Source organism: Camelus bactrianus, chromosome 22 (genome assembly GCF_048773025.1).
Source record: "Camelus bactrianus isolate YW-2024 breed Bactrian camel chromosome 22, ASM4877302v1, whole genome shotgun sequence".
Classification (NCBI taxonomy): Eukaryota; Metazoa; Chordata; class Mammalia; order Artiodactyla; family Camelidae; genus Camelus; species Camelus bactrianus.
Window position 1 is genome coordinate 24,423,058 of NC_133560.1, and position 21,314 is coordinate 24,444,371.

Sequence of the window (21,314 nt, forward strand, 5' to 3'; positions counted from 1 at the left end):
TTGGGGACAGCTCCTCACATCTCCCTGAGGGACCAGAGCCTGCAGCTGGGTCATGATCTGCTCAGGATCCTCCTGCAAAAGAAATCTTGGGGCATGAGTCTCAGAGACCCAGCACCTCACACCCAGTATAGGAGGGAGCTGGTGCAAATGCTGCAGAAGCAAGGCCATGAGTCAGGAAGACATTATGACCACATGGCTTGACTGTATCCACCGAGGGAAGGTCCTGAATGGGATACTGGTCGTGGCCCCATTCAGATGTAAATCGGGGGCTCAAAACTCTGCTGCTCTGTTACTGTGATTTCTGGCTGGGTTGCCAGGAATATTGCCAATGCAGACACAAATCATGTCCCTGCTGTATTTCTTGCTTCATTGTTCGAGTTGTGAATAAAACCCTGCTCTTTCCATTAAAAACAAAACAAAAACAAAACCAAAATCTGTTCTTCACAAGGCTTGTACTGAAAACAATCTATTTCTCCAGGGGCTAATACAAAGGCATAAAACCCCACAAAACAAAAAACAAACAAAAAAATCAAGACAGAACACAAAATCCATGAACTGCAGTGATGACAGAAGGTTTAAAATACACAAAATGGGAATAACTGAAAGAAAAGATTCACAGAAAGGAAGCTAAAAAATTAGTGAAGGAATAATCACTGATTTTCCTGAAATTAATCATAAATGGCATGCTGTGGATCCGAAAAGCTCAGAGAAGACTAAACATCAAAATGCATATGATGTATATCATACTCTAGAGAAAAATCAAAGACAAACAGAACATATTGAAAAAAAGCTAGAGGGGAATATCTACCTTACTTATAGAGAAAAAAGACGAATTAAATCAGACCTCTTTTCAGAAATGATGCAATCAGGGAGAGAGCAGAGTGAAATATTTAAATTTTTGAAAGGAAAAAACCACTCTACTTTTCAAAACCAAAAGCTGATCCTTAGAAAATATTAATTATAATAAAATTGATTAACATCTAGTCAAGATAACTGAGAAGAGAAGGCGAAACAGAAGTTACTAATATCAGAAATGAAAGGAGGGGGAAATAAACATAAAAAGATTTGATACAATCAAAACTATAATGAGGTATCACCTCACACTGGTCAGAATGGCCATCATTAAAAAATCCACAAACAATAAATGTTGGAGAGGGTGTGTGGAGAAAAGGGAACCCTCCCACACTGTTGGTGGGAATATAATTCGGTGCAGCCATTATGGAAAACAGTATGGAGATTCCTTAAAAAATCTAAAAACAGAGTTACCATATGATCCAGCAATCCCACTCCTGGGCATATATATGGAGAAATTGCTAATTTGAAAAGATACACACCTCAACGTTCATAGCAGCACTATTTACAATAGCCAAGAGATGGAAGCAACCTAAATGTCCATCAGCAGATGGATAGAGTCAAATGGATAATCGGGGTCATTACCACTGTAATAAGATGAAATATTGTTCAGTGAAAAAATGAAATGAGGCATCAACCTGTGAAAACACATGAAGGAAACTTAAAAGTACATTGCTAAGTAGAGCCAATCTGGAAAGGCTACACAAGGTTCCAAGTATATGACATTCTGGAAAAGATAGTATTATGAGCCAGTAAAAAGATCTTTGGTCCTGAAGGTAGAGGTGAATGAACAGGTGGAGCCTAAGGGATCTTGAGAGAAGTGAAACTACCATATATGATACAGAGATGATGGATACGTGTCCTTAAGCATTTACCAAAACCCACAGACCCTACAACACAAAGCCATTGATAATGAAAACTGTGGATTTTAATGCATCAATATTGGTTCAGTAATTCTAACAAATGTATCGCAGTAATACAAAATGTATAAAATAGTGCAAACTGTGTGGACGCAGAGGGGTCAGGTGGGAACTACTAAGGAAAAGAAGAATTACAGGAACACAATACTCAACAGATAAAGGAATCCAAAGGAAGGAAAAGCAAGTATAGGAATCAGCTGACATAAGCAGACCGCTTCCCTATAGTTCAAAAGGAAAACCCACATTCAGAAAGTTAAACACATTCTTAAAATTGTGGTGCAGACACTCCTGATGGAAACAGGACCCCTAGAAGTGAGTCAGTCCCCAGTGAAGAAGGGTAGGCCCCCCCCCAAATGAACTCTGGCAGCTGCAGGTACTGTCCTCTTGCCTGACGGTGTGCAAGCCCCTCCTCCCCCAGGCTTCCACTCTCACCAGCGAGGAATTTCTCAGCAGGTTCCGACCCAAATGAACTCCCACAATCATAAACACTCCGTCAAGGAGAAAGAAGAGCTGATGTTCACAGACTTCTCTGTGCACAAATTACACTAAGTGCACCTACATTATGGATGCAACACTCAAACATACGTCTACACCTAAAGAAACCACAATTACAACCTCAGAAAGAGAATTACCGAATCGCCTCGTCCCCCCACCCAGGTGCACTTGCTTCCCCAGCTTTCCAGGGCTCTGTTTCTTCTTTCAGCATAAAGGCTTCTTCTGGGATCCGCAGGGTAAGGTTCCCCAGGAAGAACCAATGGGCTTTCATTTCTATTTCCCTTTGCAGGCTCAGAGTGGGGTGGGGGGAGCTTAGTTTGGGTCACAAACCACAGGCCATACTCCCACTAGAGTCTCTTGGCACGACTACTACATTTTAATCTCACAAACACACTGAACAACCCAGCAGATTCACTCAAATTCAGTGTTTATGTGGAAAGGAGGAAAGAAAACTAGAATGCACTTTATTAGTTCAACCAGAAAATCCCAAATATATATTCCTTTCAGCAAAAAAAAGATGTCTGTAAATTATTATTTCCATGGCAAGACTTGTAAGCAATTAATCATACTTGAACACTTCTGGTCTGCAAGACTAAAGCCTGGAATTTCATTTGAAATCATCTAAAAGTAATCAACAGCCCTCAGAAACAACTACAGTCAGAGCAAGAAAGAGTGAAACCAGGATCTTAAATGGAATGCAATACTGGAACCTCTTTTTTTCCCTCCTGAAATTCACCTCTTTCTTGTCTCTTTGGAAATGGTTTATGCTGTCTTTTGTGCCTATTGATTAAGTAAATAATGTATTTACCCCTACTGAAAAATAGACACTTAAATAAAGCAATGAATCTTTCAGTTAATAAAAACAACGAGGGCAAGGCTGATAGATCACCCAAAAAAGTTTCAAAAAGGAATCTCCAACCAAGCGATTTTCCATAGGATGTTTGTGCCCAAGAAAGATCCTGGGAGGAGAGGCACAAGGATTTCACACAACTTAGTTCCAGGTGGTATTCTCGGCTTTTCTCTCGTGTAAAATAGACACAAACTAAATAGCCATCTGTGGCTCTACTGAAAAAGGCTAAACACTTAAAATATTAGAGCTGTTTGAAATGCACTACGGAGGACAAATAGTAGAAAATGTGTGAATCAGAGAGGGAAAGTTGACGTTTGGGAACAGGAAAGGGATTTGGAAATTTAGGGATTTATCGCCAGCCCTAGGAAGAGCTACGCTGATGCAACAGGGTCGTGGATTTGAGACCCTGCTCCCCTAAATTGGAAAAACTCAAGATTAAAGGGAATCCCTTAAGGAAAAATGAGGGACTGGGGACCCCACACAGCACAGCTCCTCCTACGCATAAAGCCCAAACACAGAGTCTAATGACTCTCCCCGTGGTCACCGCACCATGAGGGAGATACGGGGCGGCGGGAGCAGAGCTGCCCAGAGAGGCTCTGGAGTCGGAACCGAAGTCACCACGCGCAGTGACCGGACAGGACGCCCGCGGGTCCCCGCTGCCGGCCCCGCCCCCGCGCCGCGAGCCGGAGGGACTGAGGTCCTACTGGAGCCCCGGGTGGACTCCGGTCAGCGGACTCCGGAGTCGAACGCGGGGAGGCTCGGAGCCCGCCACGGCCATTTGCGGCCGGTTCCAACCGGGCCTCTCTTCTCCGTCTCCGCACCCACACGGGGAAGCACACTCACCATTTCTAGGTTTCCTGGGTCTCCCTGAAGGCTCCCTACGACTCCCAAGACCAGTGCGGGTCACAGCTCGACAGAGCCTACGGCGCAGGAAATAGACCTTCAGGCGCAGACGCTCAGTATCCAGAGCCACGCCCACGCGACTAGCTACGTCCCCGCCCCCTGAGGCGCGTCGCCTCACCCACCGGGCCCAGCGACGCCCCCGAATGGACAGTTTCCAACGCGCCCCCTCGTGCCTGAGTGACAGCGGGGCCGGAGGACGCAAGGCTCAGGCGAACTGGCTTCAGCCGTTGGCCGCAACCTGTCCCTGCGGGAACGTTCGCATTTAAACGGAATTTGTTCCTGTCCTAGGGCTGACTCTGTAGTCTTCCACGCAGCGTGGTCCGAACGCGAGGTCACAGGTGTGCACAGGGAATTCCTGATTCAGTTTCAAGATGACGCAAGTATAAACAAGAGGGTGCTCAGACCAGGATAGACTGCAACAAGAGGGCTTGGTTTTAGGCTGTGAAGCCACTGCTGGAACTGTGACCCTTGTTTAGAAACGCAGCTACTTAAAGGTGACATCACTATCTGTAATAGAGGCAGGCTCCATTTTAATCTTTGAAATCTGGCAGCGTTGAGCCTTCTACCCATCTCTTCCCCACCCCCTCTCATTTGGTACTTAAGAGAAAGAATCCCAGAGCACTGGGCTCCAGTGGGGTTTGAACCCCGCAACCCTAGCTGGGGGCAGGGACTCTTCTCTAAGCTGAGGGTATGAGATATGTCATCAAACCACCAGGTTTCATTAAATTCACATTTTACACTGGAAGGAAACTTATTTTAGATCAGTGCTAGCATGTGTCCCTAGAGAACTTTTAAATGTAAACAGCTATAAGGTCCCTAAAGCAAACGAATTCCTATTTTCACTAATATAATAAAAAACAAATCATAATGTAAATATGGGATGCACCTGGAAACTACCCCAACCGCAAGCTGAGTATCATTGACTAATAAAAATGGTCTATATTTAAGGATGACAATATGATGAGATACTTATACTGTATTGTGTGAATGAAATTTGCTGAGAGTGGATTTTGAGTTCTCAACTCACGCACACATGCACATACACACCCAATAACAATCTGAGGTGATGGATGTGTTAAATAACCAGGAAACCCTTAGATGTCTAAGTGCCTGAACTGCAGAACTCTTTCGCATTGCAAAACTCTAATGCATTTATTCACTTATTTGAACACTTTTTGAGATACAACACACATACTATACAATGGACCCCTTTAATGTCTACAACTCACTGATTTTCAGTGAAACTGAATCCTCCTAAAACAGAGTTCCCTTACTGAGTTTATGATTACTCTATCCAAAACTTTGTTCCCTTTCTTGTTCCCTCAATCCTGTACTAACTGAATACTAATTAACTAGTCAGATGGCTAAAATTGCTGTTGTCAATAACATTGTTAATGTACTAAAATTGCTATTATTATTCAGATTATCATTAATGTACAAACTCAGGTCGTTTCTCCAGGGCAAGGTAAGCTAACAGACCCCTAAGTCATGGATCACCTGGGCTGAGAATCATAACCTAGAGACATCCTGACTTCCAAAACTATGATTAAGAAATGTCACAGAAATGTCCCAAGATGATGATTAATCCCAGCCTCTTTGTTTTTCCCCTTAAAAAAAAAAAAACCCTAACTCAAAGACCAAGTTGGAGTGGATCTGAGACTTGTCTCCCATTCCTTTGCTTGGCACCCTGCAGATAAAACCCATACTTTGCTCCAAACACCCGCCGTCGGAGCTTGGCTTTCTGTGCTGTGGGCACCCGAACCCTTGCTCAATGGCGTCAGTATTTTCACAGGTAGATGCAATCACCACCACAGCCAATTTCTGAACAGTTTCCTCCCCTCAAAAAGAAACTCCATTGCTCTTTAGCTATCATTTACCATCTCTCAACTTCCTTCTCGAGTTCCCAGGCCTACACAACCACTAATCTCTCACTGAGATTTCCCTACTCAAGGCTTTCATATGAATGGAATAATACAATATATGGTCTTTGGGATTGACTTCAGTCACTTAGCATAATTTTTCAAGGTAATGTCATGTTGTAGCATGTATCAAAACTTCATTCATTTTTATGGCCAAATAATATTCCACTGGATGGATAAAACCCATTGCATTTATCTCTTCACTCATTAATGTACATTTGGAATGTTTCTACCTTTGGCTGCTATGAATAATGTTGGTGTAAAATTCATGTACTCTAACTTGAAAAGACATGTGCACCCCAAATGTACATAGCAGCACTATTTATGATAGCCAACACACAGAAGCAACCTAAATGTCCATCGACAGCTGAACGGATAAAGAAAATGTGGTATATATACACAATGGAATGCTACTCAGCCATAAAAGGAATGAAATAATGAAATTTGCAGGAACATGGATGAACCTAGAGCTTATCCTACTAAGTAAGTCAGAGAAAGACAAATATCATATATCACTTATATGTGGAATCTAAAAAAAGTGACACAAATAAACATTTACAGAACAGAAAGAGACTCATAGACATAGAGAACAAACTTATGGTTACCAAAGGGGAAAGTGGGGGAAGGCAAAATTTGGGATTAATAGACACATACAACCATATATAAAATAAACAAGGACCTACTGTATAGCACAGGGAACTATATTCAATATCTTGTAATAACCCATAATGGAAAAGAATCTGAAAAATACATATATTTATGTATAACTGAATTACTTTGCTAAACACCTGAAACACTCTAAATCAAATATACTTCAATAAAAATTAAAAAATAAAAAATTAATGTATGAGGTTTTTTTGAATATGTATTTTATTTCACTTGAACATAAAGGTAGGAGAGAAACTGATGTATCATGTGGTAATTCTAGGTTTAATTTTTGAGTAACTGCCAGACTGTTTTCTAAAGTGGCTGCACTATTTTTCATTTGTACCATCCATGTATGAGGACTCGGAATGTATGATGATTAAATGAAGAAAATTACAAAGTTGACCTGAAGATCCATCATTAACGTGGGATATTTTAATATATACTCTCAGGACATGAAAAACACAGTAATATTTCTTAGCATACAGTGCTTGGAAAATGGTAAAAAAAAAAATTTCTAAGAAAAAAACTACAAAAGCACTCATTAGAGAAAAAAAAGCACAACACTTTTAATCACATACAATCAGACATAGTGGAAAACATATTCAGGGATTACACTCAGCTGGAAGGAAATAATCTGGAGTCTGCCTGGTATGAGGAAGGTGCTGATTCCCACTGAGAAGGACTTAGAGCAGTCACTGCACAGGGCAGGAGAGAGCAAACTCCCACGGGGTTCTTTTGGATAGGGCCATGCATATAATGAGTCAACTGACAACTTTGTTAAATTTCTGGAAATCATTTGACAAGCTGAGGCCCCCTCCTTCCCAGACACCATAAAGAAATAGCTATTGTTCCCCCCTGCCCCCACCAGCACCTGCAACATCTAAATGGTTTTTTCACATTCTGATGGCAACATATTCCTTGTTTACAAGTTTTACCTGAGCCCATTTTTGTTGTTTTTTGCAAATTTGCCACCTTGTGTGGGTACCCCTACCACAAAAGGCTAAAAGACTCTCTTCAGTTACAAGCGGTGCTCCAGCTAATTTCCTTCCAGTGGAAATAAAGTTTAAAATGGCCCCCATGTTCAGGCAATACTTCCACCTGCCACTTTAGCTATTATTAAGATTCCTAAACATTTTTTTACATCAAAAAAAGGAACTTAATTTAAAGAAAAAAAAAACCAAATTGTCTGATCACATTTATCAGATAGGATGTTGAAAAATAAAATGTCATTAGTTGTCTGCAAATCAACTTATTTCAGGAGTGGAGCAAATCAACTCCTGAAAAAGAGTTCTGCATCTTCCTAATAAGCATTTTTAACTTGATTCTCTGGAAGGTGGGAGAAATCATCTTGCTGATACTTCTGCAAGGAATGCTGCACTTAAAGGGATCTACAGCAGCCAAACCTCTGTCATAACCAAAGGGATATTTGCCCAAATTATTTAGGAAAATGGGCTGGAGAGGTCCAACAATTGGCCTCAGAAAAGGAAAAACAAGATTAGAAATTCAGTAACTTTTGGTCTGATAAAAAGAGAAGGTTCTTGTTTGGGTCAAATACCAACCCAGTCCTACCAGAGATTCTAAAATTCCCACTCCTCACCAGCATACATGCACTAAACCACTGGTCAACTGATGAAATGATGTCCTTCATAAATCAGTATTGCTGGAGAAACATTAACAAAGCCACAAAATATAGCCCAGGGAAGCCTGTCTGTACTGCTCCCGAACATTTACAACTGCCTAATGGGCCATGTGAGGTCTGCCAAATGATTTCACTCAACTTCCTCGGTCTAATGGATAGAAACACGTTTTAGTCATCATGGTCTGTAGGCTTAGACACTGGACTGAAGCCCTCCCTTGCGGTGGCTAAAGTCCTTTTTGGAAAGATCATGCCTACCAGGGAACTCCTCTCAAATTTCACAGTGATCAGGGAACCCGCTTTACTGGCCAGGTGTTTGCCAAGTCTCTGCTGTATGACTGGTTTTACAACACTATCACCAGGCTGACCCTCAATCCTCTGGTTTAGTCAAATGCACGAATGGCAATTAAGACTCGATTGGCAGAATTTGTAGAGGCCCTACAAATACCTTGGCCAGAAGCATTGCCATTAGTCCTTCCATATCTCAGACCCACCCCACTTGGACCTCATAAACTCTCACCCTTTGACATAGTCACAGGACACACAGTGCACTTGACTACAGCTTCTTCTGACAACTGATAAAAGGGGAGATACTCCAACGTTGCAAAGGCTTAACTGCTTCTATTAAAAGTAACCATGTTTTGGAAAAAGTCTTTTCACAGGGTACCCTCAGGAAATGAAGACCTTAAGGATCACATCTTACAACATGGAGATTTCATTTATTTGAAGACACCTCCAGAAGAACTCTCTTTAACCTCACTGGAAACACCCCTGTCAAGTACTGCTAACCAACCCTTGTGCTATCAAACTCCAACGTAGGCTCTTTTACCTATTTGGAATGAACTAGAATAAACGCCTCCACACATTCCTCATATTCATAGTGCTATTCTCCATTATGAGTTTTTTCATGGTTTTGAAGGTAACTGGGACAACTGAAGGCTTTACTACAAGTTCTGCATTGGTAGGGCTTCTCTCCAGAGTGAGTGTTCTCATGTGTTCGTAATGAACTGGGACACTTAAAGGCTTTCCCACACTCTTTACATGTGCAAGGTCCATCACCAGTATGCGTTATCATGTGTCTTTGGACATTTGAGGGATAAATGAAGGCTTTTCCACATTCCTTACATTCATAGGGTTTCTCTCCACTATGACTTCTTTCATGTTTTTGAATGGAACTGAGGTAAGTGAAGGCTTTACCAAACTGCCTACATTCACAGGGCCTCTCTCCAGTATGGCTTCTTTCATGTATTTGACGACAAGGAAACCTGAAGGCCTTACCACATTCCTTACATTTATACGGCTTTTCTCCACTGTGAGTCCTTTCATGACAATGAAAATAATTGGGACAATCAAAGACTTTCCCACACTCTTTACATTCATAAGGTCCATCTCCAGTCTGCTTCATTATGTGTCTGAAATTTGGTAAGAGAACTGAAGGCTTTCCCACATTCCTTACATACATAGGGTTTCTGTCCAGAATGAATTCTCTCATGTTTTCGACAGGAATTTGGACAAGTGAAAGCTTTACCACAAGTTTTACATTTATAGGGTTTTTCTCCACTGTGTCTCCTTTCATGGCTTCGAAAGGATCTGGAATAACTGAAGGCTTTACCACATTGCTTACATTCATAGGGTTTCTCTCCGGTATGGGTTCTCTCATGTTTTCGAAAGGAACTTGAACAACTAAAAGCTTTACCACACTCCTTACATTCATAAGGCTTTTCTCCAGTGTGTGTCCTTTCATGTCTTCGAATGTAACTGGCACAGCTGAAGGGTTTACCACATTGCTTACATTCATACGGTTTCAATCCACTATGAGTTCTCTCATGTTTTATAGAGTAACTGCGACAATTGAAAGCTTTACCACATTGCTTACATTTATAAGGTTTTTCTCCAGTGTGCATTATTTCATGAATTCGACAGTATCTGAGAGAACTGAGGGCTTTACCACAGTGCTTACATCTATAGGGTTTTTCTCCATTGTGAGTTTGTTCATGTTTTTGAAAGTTGTGGTGGTACCTGAAGGCTTTTCCACATCTTTTACATTCATAGGGTTTCTCTCCAGTGTGAATCCTTTCATGCCTTTGAATGGACTGGCGAAGCTTGAAGGCCTTCCCACATTCCTTACAATTAAAGGGTTTCTCTCCAGTGTGAATCTTTTCATGCATATGTCTGGACTGACGATGCTTGAAGCCTTTCCCACATTCCTTGCATTTATATGGCTTCTCTTCATATCCCAGATACTCATATGGGTTGGGTGTACTGTGAGATGTCATGTGCCTAGTAAAGGATAAATGATGCATGAAGACACGTCCTAACACAGTGAGTTCACATAGTTTCATTCCAGTTGATTTTTTTCTGATTATGATTTGAAATCTGGCTAAAGGTTTCTCATACTGACTACCTTCTTTATTTTTACAAAGTATCTCTACCATACAACTACTGTAAAAAGTAAGAAGCATATTTTTAATGAATTGTTCATTAATTATATTATATTTATTAACAGTTATGACAATGAAATTTTTACCATTTTCAAAGAAAGTGTGAGTTTTCTGCACATCCTGATTGAAATTGAATATTCTAAAGCTCTACAAGAGAGCACAATCAGAGCAATGATCAAAACAGTGATATTCACAAATGGTGATTCTGAACACTGACTTTAAGTGTACTATTTTTCAAACACTCAACATTAAGGACACAGCTGAGAAAAAGGATTTGATGGAAAAACCCTAAGACACATTCATTTTAAGGCTGGGCTGATTTATTTCCTTCTTTTAAAATGTCATAGCATAAACAATCTTGAGAAAGAAGAATGCAGCTGGAGGAATCAGGATCCCTGACTTCAGGCTATACTAATACGACAAAGCTACAATAATCAACACAGTGTGTGCTGGAACAAAAACAGACACACAGATCAGTGGAACAGGGTAGAAAGCCCAGAAATAAACCCACGTACTTGTGGTCAATTAATCTGTGACAACGGAGGCAAAAATATGCAATGGAGAAAAGACAGTCTCTTCAATAAGGGGTGATGGGAAAACTGGAATGCTACATGTAAAAGAGTGAAATTAGGAAATTCTGTAACACCATATTTGAAAATAAACTCAAAATGGATTAAAGACCTAAATATAAGACCAGATACTCCAAAATTCCTGGAGGAAAACATAGGCAGAACATTCTTTGACATGAATTGCAGCAGTATTTCTTTGGATCTGTCTCCTACAGTAATGGAAATATAAGCAAACATAAACAAATGGGACCTAATTAAACTTAAAAGCTCTTGCACAGCAAAGGAAACCAACAACAAAACACAGACAAGGGATTAATTTCCAAAATATACAAACAGCTCATATAACTCAGTATCAAAGACCAAACAACCCAATGAAAAAATGGGCAGAAGATCTAAATAGACATTTCTCCAAAGAAGACATACAGATGGCCAACAGGCACACAAAAAGATGCTCCACATCACTAATTATTAAAGAAATGCAAATCAAAACCACGATGAGGTACCACCTAACACCAGTCAGAATGGCCATTATCAAAAAGTCTACAAATAATAAATGCTGGAGAGGGTGTGGAGAAAAGGGAACTCTCTTACACTGTTGGTGGAAATGTAATTTGGTGCAGCCACTATAGAGAACAGTATGGAGGTTCTATGAAAAAGTGAAAATAGAGTTACCAGATGATCCAGCGATCCCACTCCTGGGCCTGCCTCCAGAAAAGATGAAAACTTGAATTTGAAAAGATACATGCACCCCAAAGTTCATAGCAGCACTATTTACAATAGCCAAGACATGGAAGCAACCTAAAATGTCCATCAACAGATGACTGGATAAAGAAGATATGGTATATATACACAATGGAATAATACTCAGCCATAAAAAGAATGAAATAATGCCATTTGCAGCAACACAGATGGACCTAGAGATGACCATACTAAGTGAAGTAAGTCAGACTAAGAAAGACAAATATATGATACCACTTATATGTGGAATCTAAAAAAAATGATACAAATGAATTTATTTGCAAAACAGAAACAGACCCAGACATAGAAAACAAACTTAGGGTTACCAAAGGAGAAAGGAGAGGGGAGGGATAAATTTGGAGTTTGAGATTAACAGATACTTACTCCTATATATACAATATACAAGGAGAACCTACTGTATAGCAGATGGAATTATATTAAATATCTTGTAATAAACTATAATGGAAAAGGATCTGAAAAAGAATGGAGATATTTATATTTATCTCACTGAATCACTTTGCTGTACACCTGAAACTAACACAACATTGTAAATCAACTATACTTTAAATAAATAAAATGTCATGGCATACTAACATCCTGTCATGGGAAATTGCTTTCCTATGTGAGTGTCGCTCACCTTAGATTTGTCCCATGATTTTCATACTGATCTTCAATGTCAGGGTCTTTCAACTTTTCTTCTAAAATGCAGAACAACAACAACAGAAATCATTATAAATTGCAAAAGATTATAGAAAAATTATTACATGACAGGTCCATGATGAGCTGTGACCATGCCTCATTTATTTACCAATGTAATCCCTTTCCACATTCAACCTCTTGAAAGATTTGATGAGCAAAAAACACTGGTTCTCTAGCGGACTAAGTAATTAAGTAAGAATGTTGTCATCCCTACCTATTGAGGTCAGGTTCCTGCAGGTTCCTGCAGGTTTCCTGCATCACATCTCTGTAGAGTTTCTTCTGGGATAGATCCAGCAAAGCCCACTCCTCCGTGCTGAACTTCACACTCACATCCTCAAAGGTCACTGAGTCCTGAAACACCCCAAATACGTATGTGGGAGGATGGGAAGGAGGAAGAGCAATGGCAATTTATACTCAACTCACAGGAAGTTCACATATGACTCTGTGGTCTCCAAACATTTTGTCATTGGGACTCTTACTCTGTGGTGACAATCACCTCCAGGTCAATGGAAGTGGTCAGATCCAGTTGGCTAAATAAAAATATTCTTGTGGAGGAGAACAGATTAAAATTTGTATAATCTTTACCACGTACTCAATTTGCCTCTCTTTCTCTACCCCATCTCATGGGACTAGGAAGTTACTGAGAGTTAGAGCCCAGGCATGAGGAGGAAAGTGTGACAAGTCACACCTCCACTAAATCCCCACGTTCAGGGGCCTCAGGATGGCTTCTGTACGATTTTTAGGACACAGTCACCCATTCTGAAATGGTACGATCACAGAAGACCTCTTTTCCGCAGAATCATAAAACTATAACCTGGGCCTTGGTGACCCTGTGGAACAGGTTAAGACTTGGAATTTGCAAGGGCTTCATTAAAATCTACAATGGTTTCATGGTGAATTTGCACAAATTTACAAAATACACAACGAGTTCAACAGTGCTTTACTCAAAAAAACCTAAAATAGCCTTTCTCTCATTTCAGCAGCAAGTGATACCTGACCAGCCACCCTTCTCTCTTCTGAGCTCCCACGTGAGGCACAGCACCATGACAGCCCACCCCAGCCACAGGAACCCCCCAGCGGCATAATTTCCTAAATGCTGGTGCCTAAAAGAGATCAATTACCCACTGATGTCCATGTGGAGGGAACAGAGAAAAGGCACGTATCCACCCATTCTGAGGCTAGAATTCACTTACTTGGCAGAGCAACATCAGTGTGGGAACACTTCTCTTGTTGTGGGTCCAGGGAGTAGGAGCAGCTGCCTAGGGCATCCCTACTGGCTCTTTCTACTGCAACAGTAGCACTTGCTTGTAACAAAGTCCAGCTACCTAGTGTGCAAAACACAGTGAACATTAGCAGGCCCAGGACTGCTTATCCTTAGAAATGCTTGCTCACAGATTTCATCTTTCACTAGTATCTTGGATCTGTGATTTTGAGAGTAAACTCACCAACCTTAGAGATAAAAGTGCCTCAGTGTGCTAAATGTTTATGCCAACAATATGGTATATGGTAAGCTCCTATTTTCCTTTGGAGAGACTGTAATTTTGTTTCATGTTCAGCAATGGTACCTACCCAATTAGCCCTCCAAAACAACTCTGGGCCCTGAGTCTCTACAGACCTTCCTGGGTAGACAACAACACACGTGTACACTCACAATCTGTTACTTGGAGAACTGAGCCCATCCGATCGGATTACACCAAGGGACAACATTTGAAAGCTTGCTCCTGGCTTCCTCCAGACCAAACTTAATTCAATACTAAATGAGACTATTACAAAATATTTAATGGCCCTCATGGAAAAATTTTTTAAATTATTGGGTAATGTCAAAGTAGACTGAAATAAGTAAAGAGGGCATGTGTTCTTAGAAAGAAATCAGCGTCACTCAGATGTCACCTCTCCCAAATGACGTATTTATTAAATTTTACAAATACCTAAAACAGTTTTTAAGACTCAATAAAAACTACTCCTCCAAACATAATAGGAAGAAAGAATGTCCAAAAATGGACAAAGTTTTCTATGGCAGTCTACCTAACACAGCTCTGTGATAATTCAGACAGGAGAGTATTGGCAGAGAGAAAAACAGAACAAAGGAAAGGAAAAATGTCTTCCATAGGCCAGCATTTAATACAAAAAGTTGTTCAAGGACAGCGCAGGAGAGTACTCACAAACATCACGAACACTTGACTACATAAGGCAGGGATAAACTGTTATCCGATTGGAAAAAGACATCATATTTCCCTTCATTCCATACATAATAGCCAACTCATTGTAGATTCAAATGTGAAAAATAAAACTAGGCCACTTTTAGAAGTCACATGTTAATGTTTTATTGATAGAAGAATAGAAAGAATACCTCTCATAGAAGAAAAAGAATGAGCCATAAAGCCAGAGACAAATCCAAAAAAATTAAAATTAAGGTAGTTAGAAGATACATAAAAAAGGGAAGAAAAACATCTGCAATGCACACAGACATAAGAACATAAAAGGGCTACTTTGGCAGAGTTAAAATGAACAGATATAATTTTAAAATGGAAAAAAGAAGCAAAACATATTTAACAGATATGAAAAGGATAACATACGAAAAAAAAATCCATCACCTTGGCAACTGGGTAATAGGGCACTAAAATGTCCAGTAAATCCCATTTCACAGTGAACAAAAACTATTTAATTTAATAATCCCAAGTGTTGAAGACCATTGTGAAGAAAAAAATCATTATATTATGCACAAATGGAGGAACAACCAAATCATACACTCCACTGCTATTTCCTGTGAGTCTGAACTTGATCACTATTTACAGCCCAGCAATTTTCCAACAATGCCCACAGAATTTATTGCGTAGTTGACTTGGAGACAAATATACAGGTGACATATACTAATATCAAAATATCTGAAGATTTTAGACTCATGGACATAGAAAACAAACTATGGTTACCAGAGGGAAAAGGACAGGGAGGGATAAATTAGGAGCCAGGGATTAACAGACACACACTACTATATATATACAACAAACAATAAGGACATACTGTATAACACAGGGAACTATATTCAATTTCTTATAGTAACATATAATGGAAAAGAATCTGAAAAGAATATATGTATGTATGTATATGTATAACTGAATCACTTTGCTATACACGTGAAACTAACATTGTAAATCAATTACACGTCAATAAAATTTTTTTTTAAAAAGATCTGAAAGTTTTATCAACAGAACAATAAAGCAAAGAGTTCTGCAAAAAGTGCAGGATGGTACCTGTTCTATAACTGCTATGGTCTCCTGTACAGGCAGGTGGAGCCTTGCCTGAGATTTAGTTCAGGTGTCTGTGCTGATGATAACATATATGGGCCTGAAGAGCATGAAAAGGTTTATTACTTCTATGATGGAAACATTTGGGAAAGGGAAAGCAAGCCTCTAGAGAAGGTGAAAAATACCTTGCGACATCAAGGAAAGGGGCCTGGCCCAAGTTTTTTAATGGAGCCTACGGAAGGGGCCAGGGTGAGAATTCAAGTATAGGAACAAGGCTTTCTGTGAATTCAATCACTTGCCAGAACCAAAGGGAGGAACACTTAAGCTTTCTTAGTTCCCTGTACAGATGTGGGCACCAGTAGATGAAAGAGTATGTAAGGTTTAAAGCTATCAGCAGTCAGACACCCCAAAAAAGGAGTTGGAGACTTCTTGTCTATGGTCTGGTACGAAAGGAGTTTAGAAGTCACCTTCTAGTACCTACTTGTCCTCGGAAGAAAAAAAAGCCAAGCAAGTTAAGAGCAACAACCCTTCCATCAGAGAATTGAGGTCACAGGGTAAATTGCAGTCTCCAAATTAGAAACAGAGACAAAAAAAGTAGCCGTTTAAAAATACACCAGGATAGTCTCTTCTTTTACCAAAGACTGTCCTGAAAACAATCTATTTCACAAGTGCTTAATTGACTGGGCTTTGGCCAGAGCCTAGTTGATCTGGGGGTAGGGAAATAGTCAACCTGAGTCCATTTTAGCATTTTCTGCTCTCAAAGGTGGGGCATTTCTAAAGATAATAGATTTTCCCCCATCCTGACAACGAATATGTGGTGCTCCAATGCCACTTCTCCAACTGTCCGCCACCAAACAGATGTCCAACAGGTCAATTCAATTCTAACACTAACTCACATACATCACACTCTATACATGAAGAGTTCAGTCCTAGACAACGTTCGTACTTCAGATGCCAGACACAAATGGGGTGCCTTGGGTACCAACATTTCTACTCAGCCATCTAAAAAAAGGATTTGATACCATCTAATATCCATTTATGATGACAAACTAGTAACAGAGGGGAACTCTTTTTGAGGAAGAACATTTACATGACACCTGTAGCTAATACTGTACTTAGTTGTGGGAAACTAGATGCTTTACTGAACAGAGCAAGAAGATTCCTCTCACTGCTCCTATTCAACATTGTACTGGAAGAGCTAGTCAATGCAGTAAGAAAAAAAAAAAGGAAATAAAAGATACACAGATTGGGAAGCAAGAAATAAAACTGTCTTTGTTCTACATGACATGACTGTCTATGTAAAATATCTGAAAGAATCCGCAACAGAGATAACTCCTGGAATTAGTAAGAGTGTAGCAAGGTTGAAGGATACAGAAGGAAAGGAGGTATGATGCCATGAAAATATACGGAAGAAACTTAAAAGTCTATTGCTAACTGAAAGAAGCCAGTCTCACAAGGCTACACATTGTATGATTCCAAGTATATGACAATCTGGAAAAGACAAAACTATGAGCCAAGGAAAAGATCTCTGTGAAGGATTTGATGGTTCGAGGGAAGAATTAATGAATAGGTTGAGCATAAATAATTTTTAGGGAAATGAAACTATCCTATAGGATACAGAAATGAAAAGAAAGATACACGTCATTAAACACTTGCCAAAACCCACAGACCTTTTAACACTGTACACTTTAATGTATCTGTAAACTGTACACTTTAATGTACAATAATGTATCAATATTCACTGAGCAATTTTAAATTTTAAATAGTTGATGGTGATGCTGGGAATCGGAGAGGGGAAGCTGGCTTTGAGAATGTGGGGAGGGATCTGGAAACTGAGGCATTTATTGCCAGTCCTAGGAAGCGCTAGGCTGGGTGCACGGAGTTGTGGATTTGAGACCCTGCTCCAAAAACAAAAACACTTTTAAAACTCAGAAGAAAACGAGTCCCTCCGAGGAGAAAGGAGACACTGTGGACTCCACAGAGCACAGCCCCTCCCACGCACGATCCCCGGAGACCTAGTCACGACAGTCCCCTGATGATCTGCCCTGTGGTCGGTCACACACACTCTGGGGAGATGTAGGACTGCGGGCGCAGAGCTACCCAGAGAGGCTCCGGGGTCGAAGTCGCCGCCGCGCGCGCTGACGGGACCGGCCACCAGCCCCGCCGTTGCAAACCCGAGGGGACTGAGGTCCGGGCGGCGACACCCGCGTGCTCGCGTCCGCAGACTCCAGAGTCGACTGCGCGCAAACCCAGGTCCCACCACCCGTCTCCACATCGAGGGGCAGCACACTCACCATATCGAGGTTTCCTTGAGTCCCTCCTATGACTCCCACAACCACCGCAGACCGCAGCGCGAGAGACACTGCGGTAAAGCAGCCAGAGACCGCTACGGACACGAGATTGGGAGCGAGTAGAGCCGTCTGCGCCGCTGCAGTGCGTCTCCCCACCCACCTTCCCCAGCGGGGTTCTTGATTGGACAGTTTGAAAGGCCACGCCCCTCACGCTTGAGTGACAGCAGGGCAGGAGGATCCGATGGCTCTGGGGAGCAATTCCTAGCTGCTGGGCGGTGAGCAGACTCCGCGATGGATTTTTGCATTTAAACGGAATTTTTTCCTGGATTGCCTGTGCTCTTTTCGCCCAGTTCTTTATGAACGCGGAAGCACGGGGAAATGCTGATTGAATGGCCAAATGAATCAAGTAAGTACAGCACACGAGGATGGCCCAGACTAGGTGACCCTGAAACAGGAGGGTCAAGGGCTTGGCTTGAGACTTTCAGACCACTGCAAATTATAGTATTTACCCAGAAGTAGGATTGCTAGATCAGATGGTAACTCGGTACCTAATTTTTTGAGGAACTGCCATGTTGTTTTTCATGCCGACAGTGCAATTTCTATTCCTAGCAACAATGTGCAAGGATTTCAAAGGATGTTTTCACTTTCTGGATGGTGTCCTTTGAAGCACAGAAGTCATTAATTTGTTGAAGTTAAAATTACCCATTTTTTTTCCCCGTGTAATTGCTCTCGATGTCAATATAACAACTTCTTCCACCAAATCCAAGTTCAGGAAATTTTTTCCTATATTTTATCTAAGTTTATTATAGTTTCCTTCTTATGTTTACGTCTTTCCTCCTTACTAACAGATTATTGTATGTGGTGTGACGTGAGTAGAACTTCTTTCTTTTACATATGGCCATCCAGTTCACCCGGCACCAATTTATGAAAAGAATATTCTTTCCCCATTTTCGGAACCTTTATCAAAGATCAGTTGGCCTTAAATGTAGGAGTTTATTTTTCAAATCTCAATCTGTACATAGAACTGTTATGTCTCTCCTTGTGTAGGTCCCACACTACCTTGAGTACCTCTGCTTAAAGTTTTTGAAAGCAAGACATGTTAGCCCTACTACTTTGTTTTTTGTTTTCAAGAATGATTGGGCTATTTAGGTCCCTTGCAATTCCTTATAAAACTATGAAACAGCTTGCCTCTAGCAAATTCAAGTCACCAGTTTACGTGTTCCTGGAGGCTGTGGGCTCCAGATGTTTCACCTCCAGGTAAGGGACAATTCTCTGTATTTTCTCTGATTCTGGGAGCACAGTTTGGTCATGTAATCTCAAATCTCTCATGTGTCTAGGAATAGGTGTTGCCTTTCAGGTTGTTTACTTTTTTTCCCTAGTTGTGAAGATAACAGTGATCACTCAGAGATCTTTACATATCAGAGCAGGAACCATCCATTCAGTTGTGTTTCCCTTATAAGACTATACATTGTTTTCACGTATTCATTCCTCTGCTAGTGAACATGTCAGTAGTTTCAAAGTTTTTCTTCTATGATCATGCTTGGATCACTGCATTTGAATTTCTTTCCTCACTTCTGAAAATTCCCTACCCTGAATACCTGTTTGTCACTCTAAAGCCATTTTCCATGCATTACCTTCTGTTTTATCATTGCTCTTTTCAGAGCAGGATTAACAGTTCACCTAAAAGGGAATTAGGCCATGATTTTGTCATGGGCATCAAAGATGTTTATTACTCAAGAGTACTTTCTAAGGAGGGTAGTGTAAGGGTAAGCTAGTTCAGGTGGCTTGTGCAAATGGGTTGGCCCTTTAACGTGTATAGGAGTGGAGGCTGCAGGATTTCAAGGTTTGACTCTCCTACCCACTGGCACAAAAAGAAAAGGAGCATGTGTCAACCTTCCTAACTTAGTTATCCATTGTAGTCCAGGCAAGTGAGCAGGTACCTAAAGCCTTAGGAGTCAAATATCAAAAAAAAAAAAAAAAAGGATTTCTTTATTACAGTTCACGCCTGAGGTTTATAGACTCAATGATGCCACATCTCATTTACATGAATTTGAATATTAATTGAAAAGCCATGTGAAACAAGTAACATAATTAAGATAAAAATCATCGTTTTTGCCTTCTAGCAAGCAACAACTATGATCACCAATGAGAGGATAACTTTATCTCCTCACATCATTCAATACAGAAAAACGTCTAGCTCGCTTAAATAGCAACCACATCCTCTAACAAAAGCCACAATCCTATAAGAAGTCTATTTCAGCAGCGCATTACTCTTATACCTCACAGCCCTTTAAAGTCTGCAGTCATTTTTATTAGAATTCATTGCATCCCCTCTTTGACCACCAGTGCGACCCTGTGGGTCACTGGTGAGGGTGCTGAAAAATCTGCTATAAGTTTTTGGTAGGGCTAGTGAATAAGAAATTAGTTTCATGACAAAAGTTACAATGAAAAAAGAATAAAAAATCAAATTTGTCTGAGGGAAAGACAGATTTGTATGCCCATGATAATACTGACTCATAATATATAATGAATAAATGAAGAAAACTGCAAGGTTTATTTGAATATCCATAATTATAATGAGCATTTTAATATATTCTCTTAGGAAATGAAAACCACAATACTTGTTAGCATGTGTAAGCTTCAAAAAGAGTTGATAAACTATTTCTCTGAAACAACTATAGAAACTTTTGCTTCACAAAAATGCACATACTTAAAAAATTCACATATTTAAAAAAATACATGTACTTTTAATCACATTCAATCAAATACAATTGTAAACATAGAGGGATTATGTTCAGCTAGAAGTAAAAGAAAGCGCCCAGCATCTTCCTGATATGTGGAACGTGGAAGGTGCTGATTCCCACATGGAAGGACCGGGTCAAGGCAGCCACAACACACTACAGCAGAGAAACAAGCTCCTGTGTCATTCTTTTTGGCTGCACCATTGTAAACGTCACAGTAAATCAGGAAAACATACTCAATAGCACTATTAATGGCATAAGGTGTTTCCTACACAAATTAGACATTGTAAAGATATAGCCTACAGAAGAGGGTAATGTAAAGATATAATCTACAGAAGAGGGTAATCAGGCAATACTCCCAACCATG

The 21,314-nt window shown here is 40.4% G+C and overlaps 2 protein-coding genes across 3 annotated transcripts in view; both read right to left on the reverse strand.

Moving 5' to 3' along the window:
* Positions 1 to 12,923, reverse strand: part of LOC105068394 (zinc finger protein 124) — a 42,913-nt gene extending 29,990 nt beyond the window's left edge. Inside the window, exons 1-2 of one of the 2 annotated variants that reach the window (XM_074350675.1) lie at positions 12,885 to 12,923; positions 12,609 to 12,669 (exon numbers count right to left, since the gene is read on the reverse strand). Coding sequence is in view for 1 of the 2 variants with exons in the window: in XM_045516138.2 (XP_045372094.1) it covers positions 3,961 to 3,963 (3 nt within the window). In the remaining variant the exon portion in view is untranslated. Of the gene's footprint in view, positions 1 to 3,960; positions 4,116 to 12,608; positions 12,670 to 12,884 lie in introns of those variants that run through there. The other variant, XM_045516138.2, reaches the window with a different exon arrangement.
* On the reverse strand, positions 6,998 to 12,962 carry LOC105068347 (uncharacterized). Its single transcript, XM_045516144.2, is given in 4 exon segments — positions 6,998 to 9,626; positions 9,628 to 10,503; positions 12,609 to 12,669; positions 12,885 to 12,962. Coding segments are annotated over 2 exon segments (1,392 nt in total). The 5' UTR covers positions 10,500 to 10,503; positions 12,609 to 12,669; positions 12,885 to 12,962; the 3' UTR covers positions 6,998 to 9,106.
* Between the last annotated feature and the right edge of the window lie 8,352 nt (positions 12,963 to 21,314).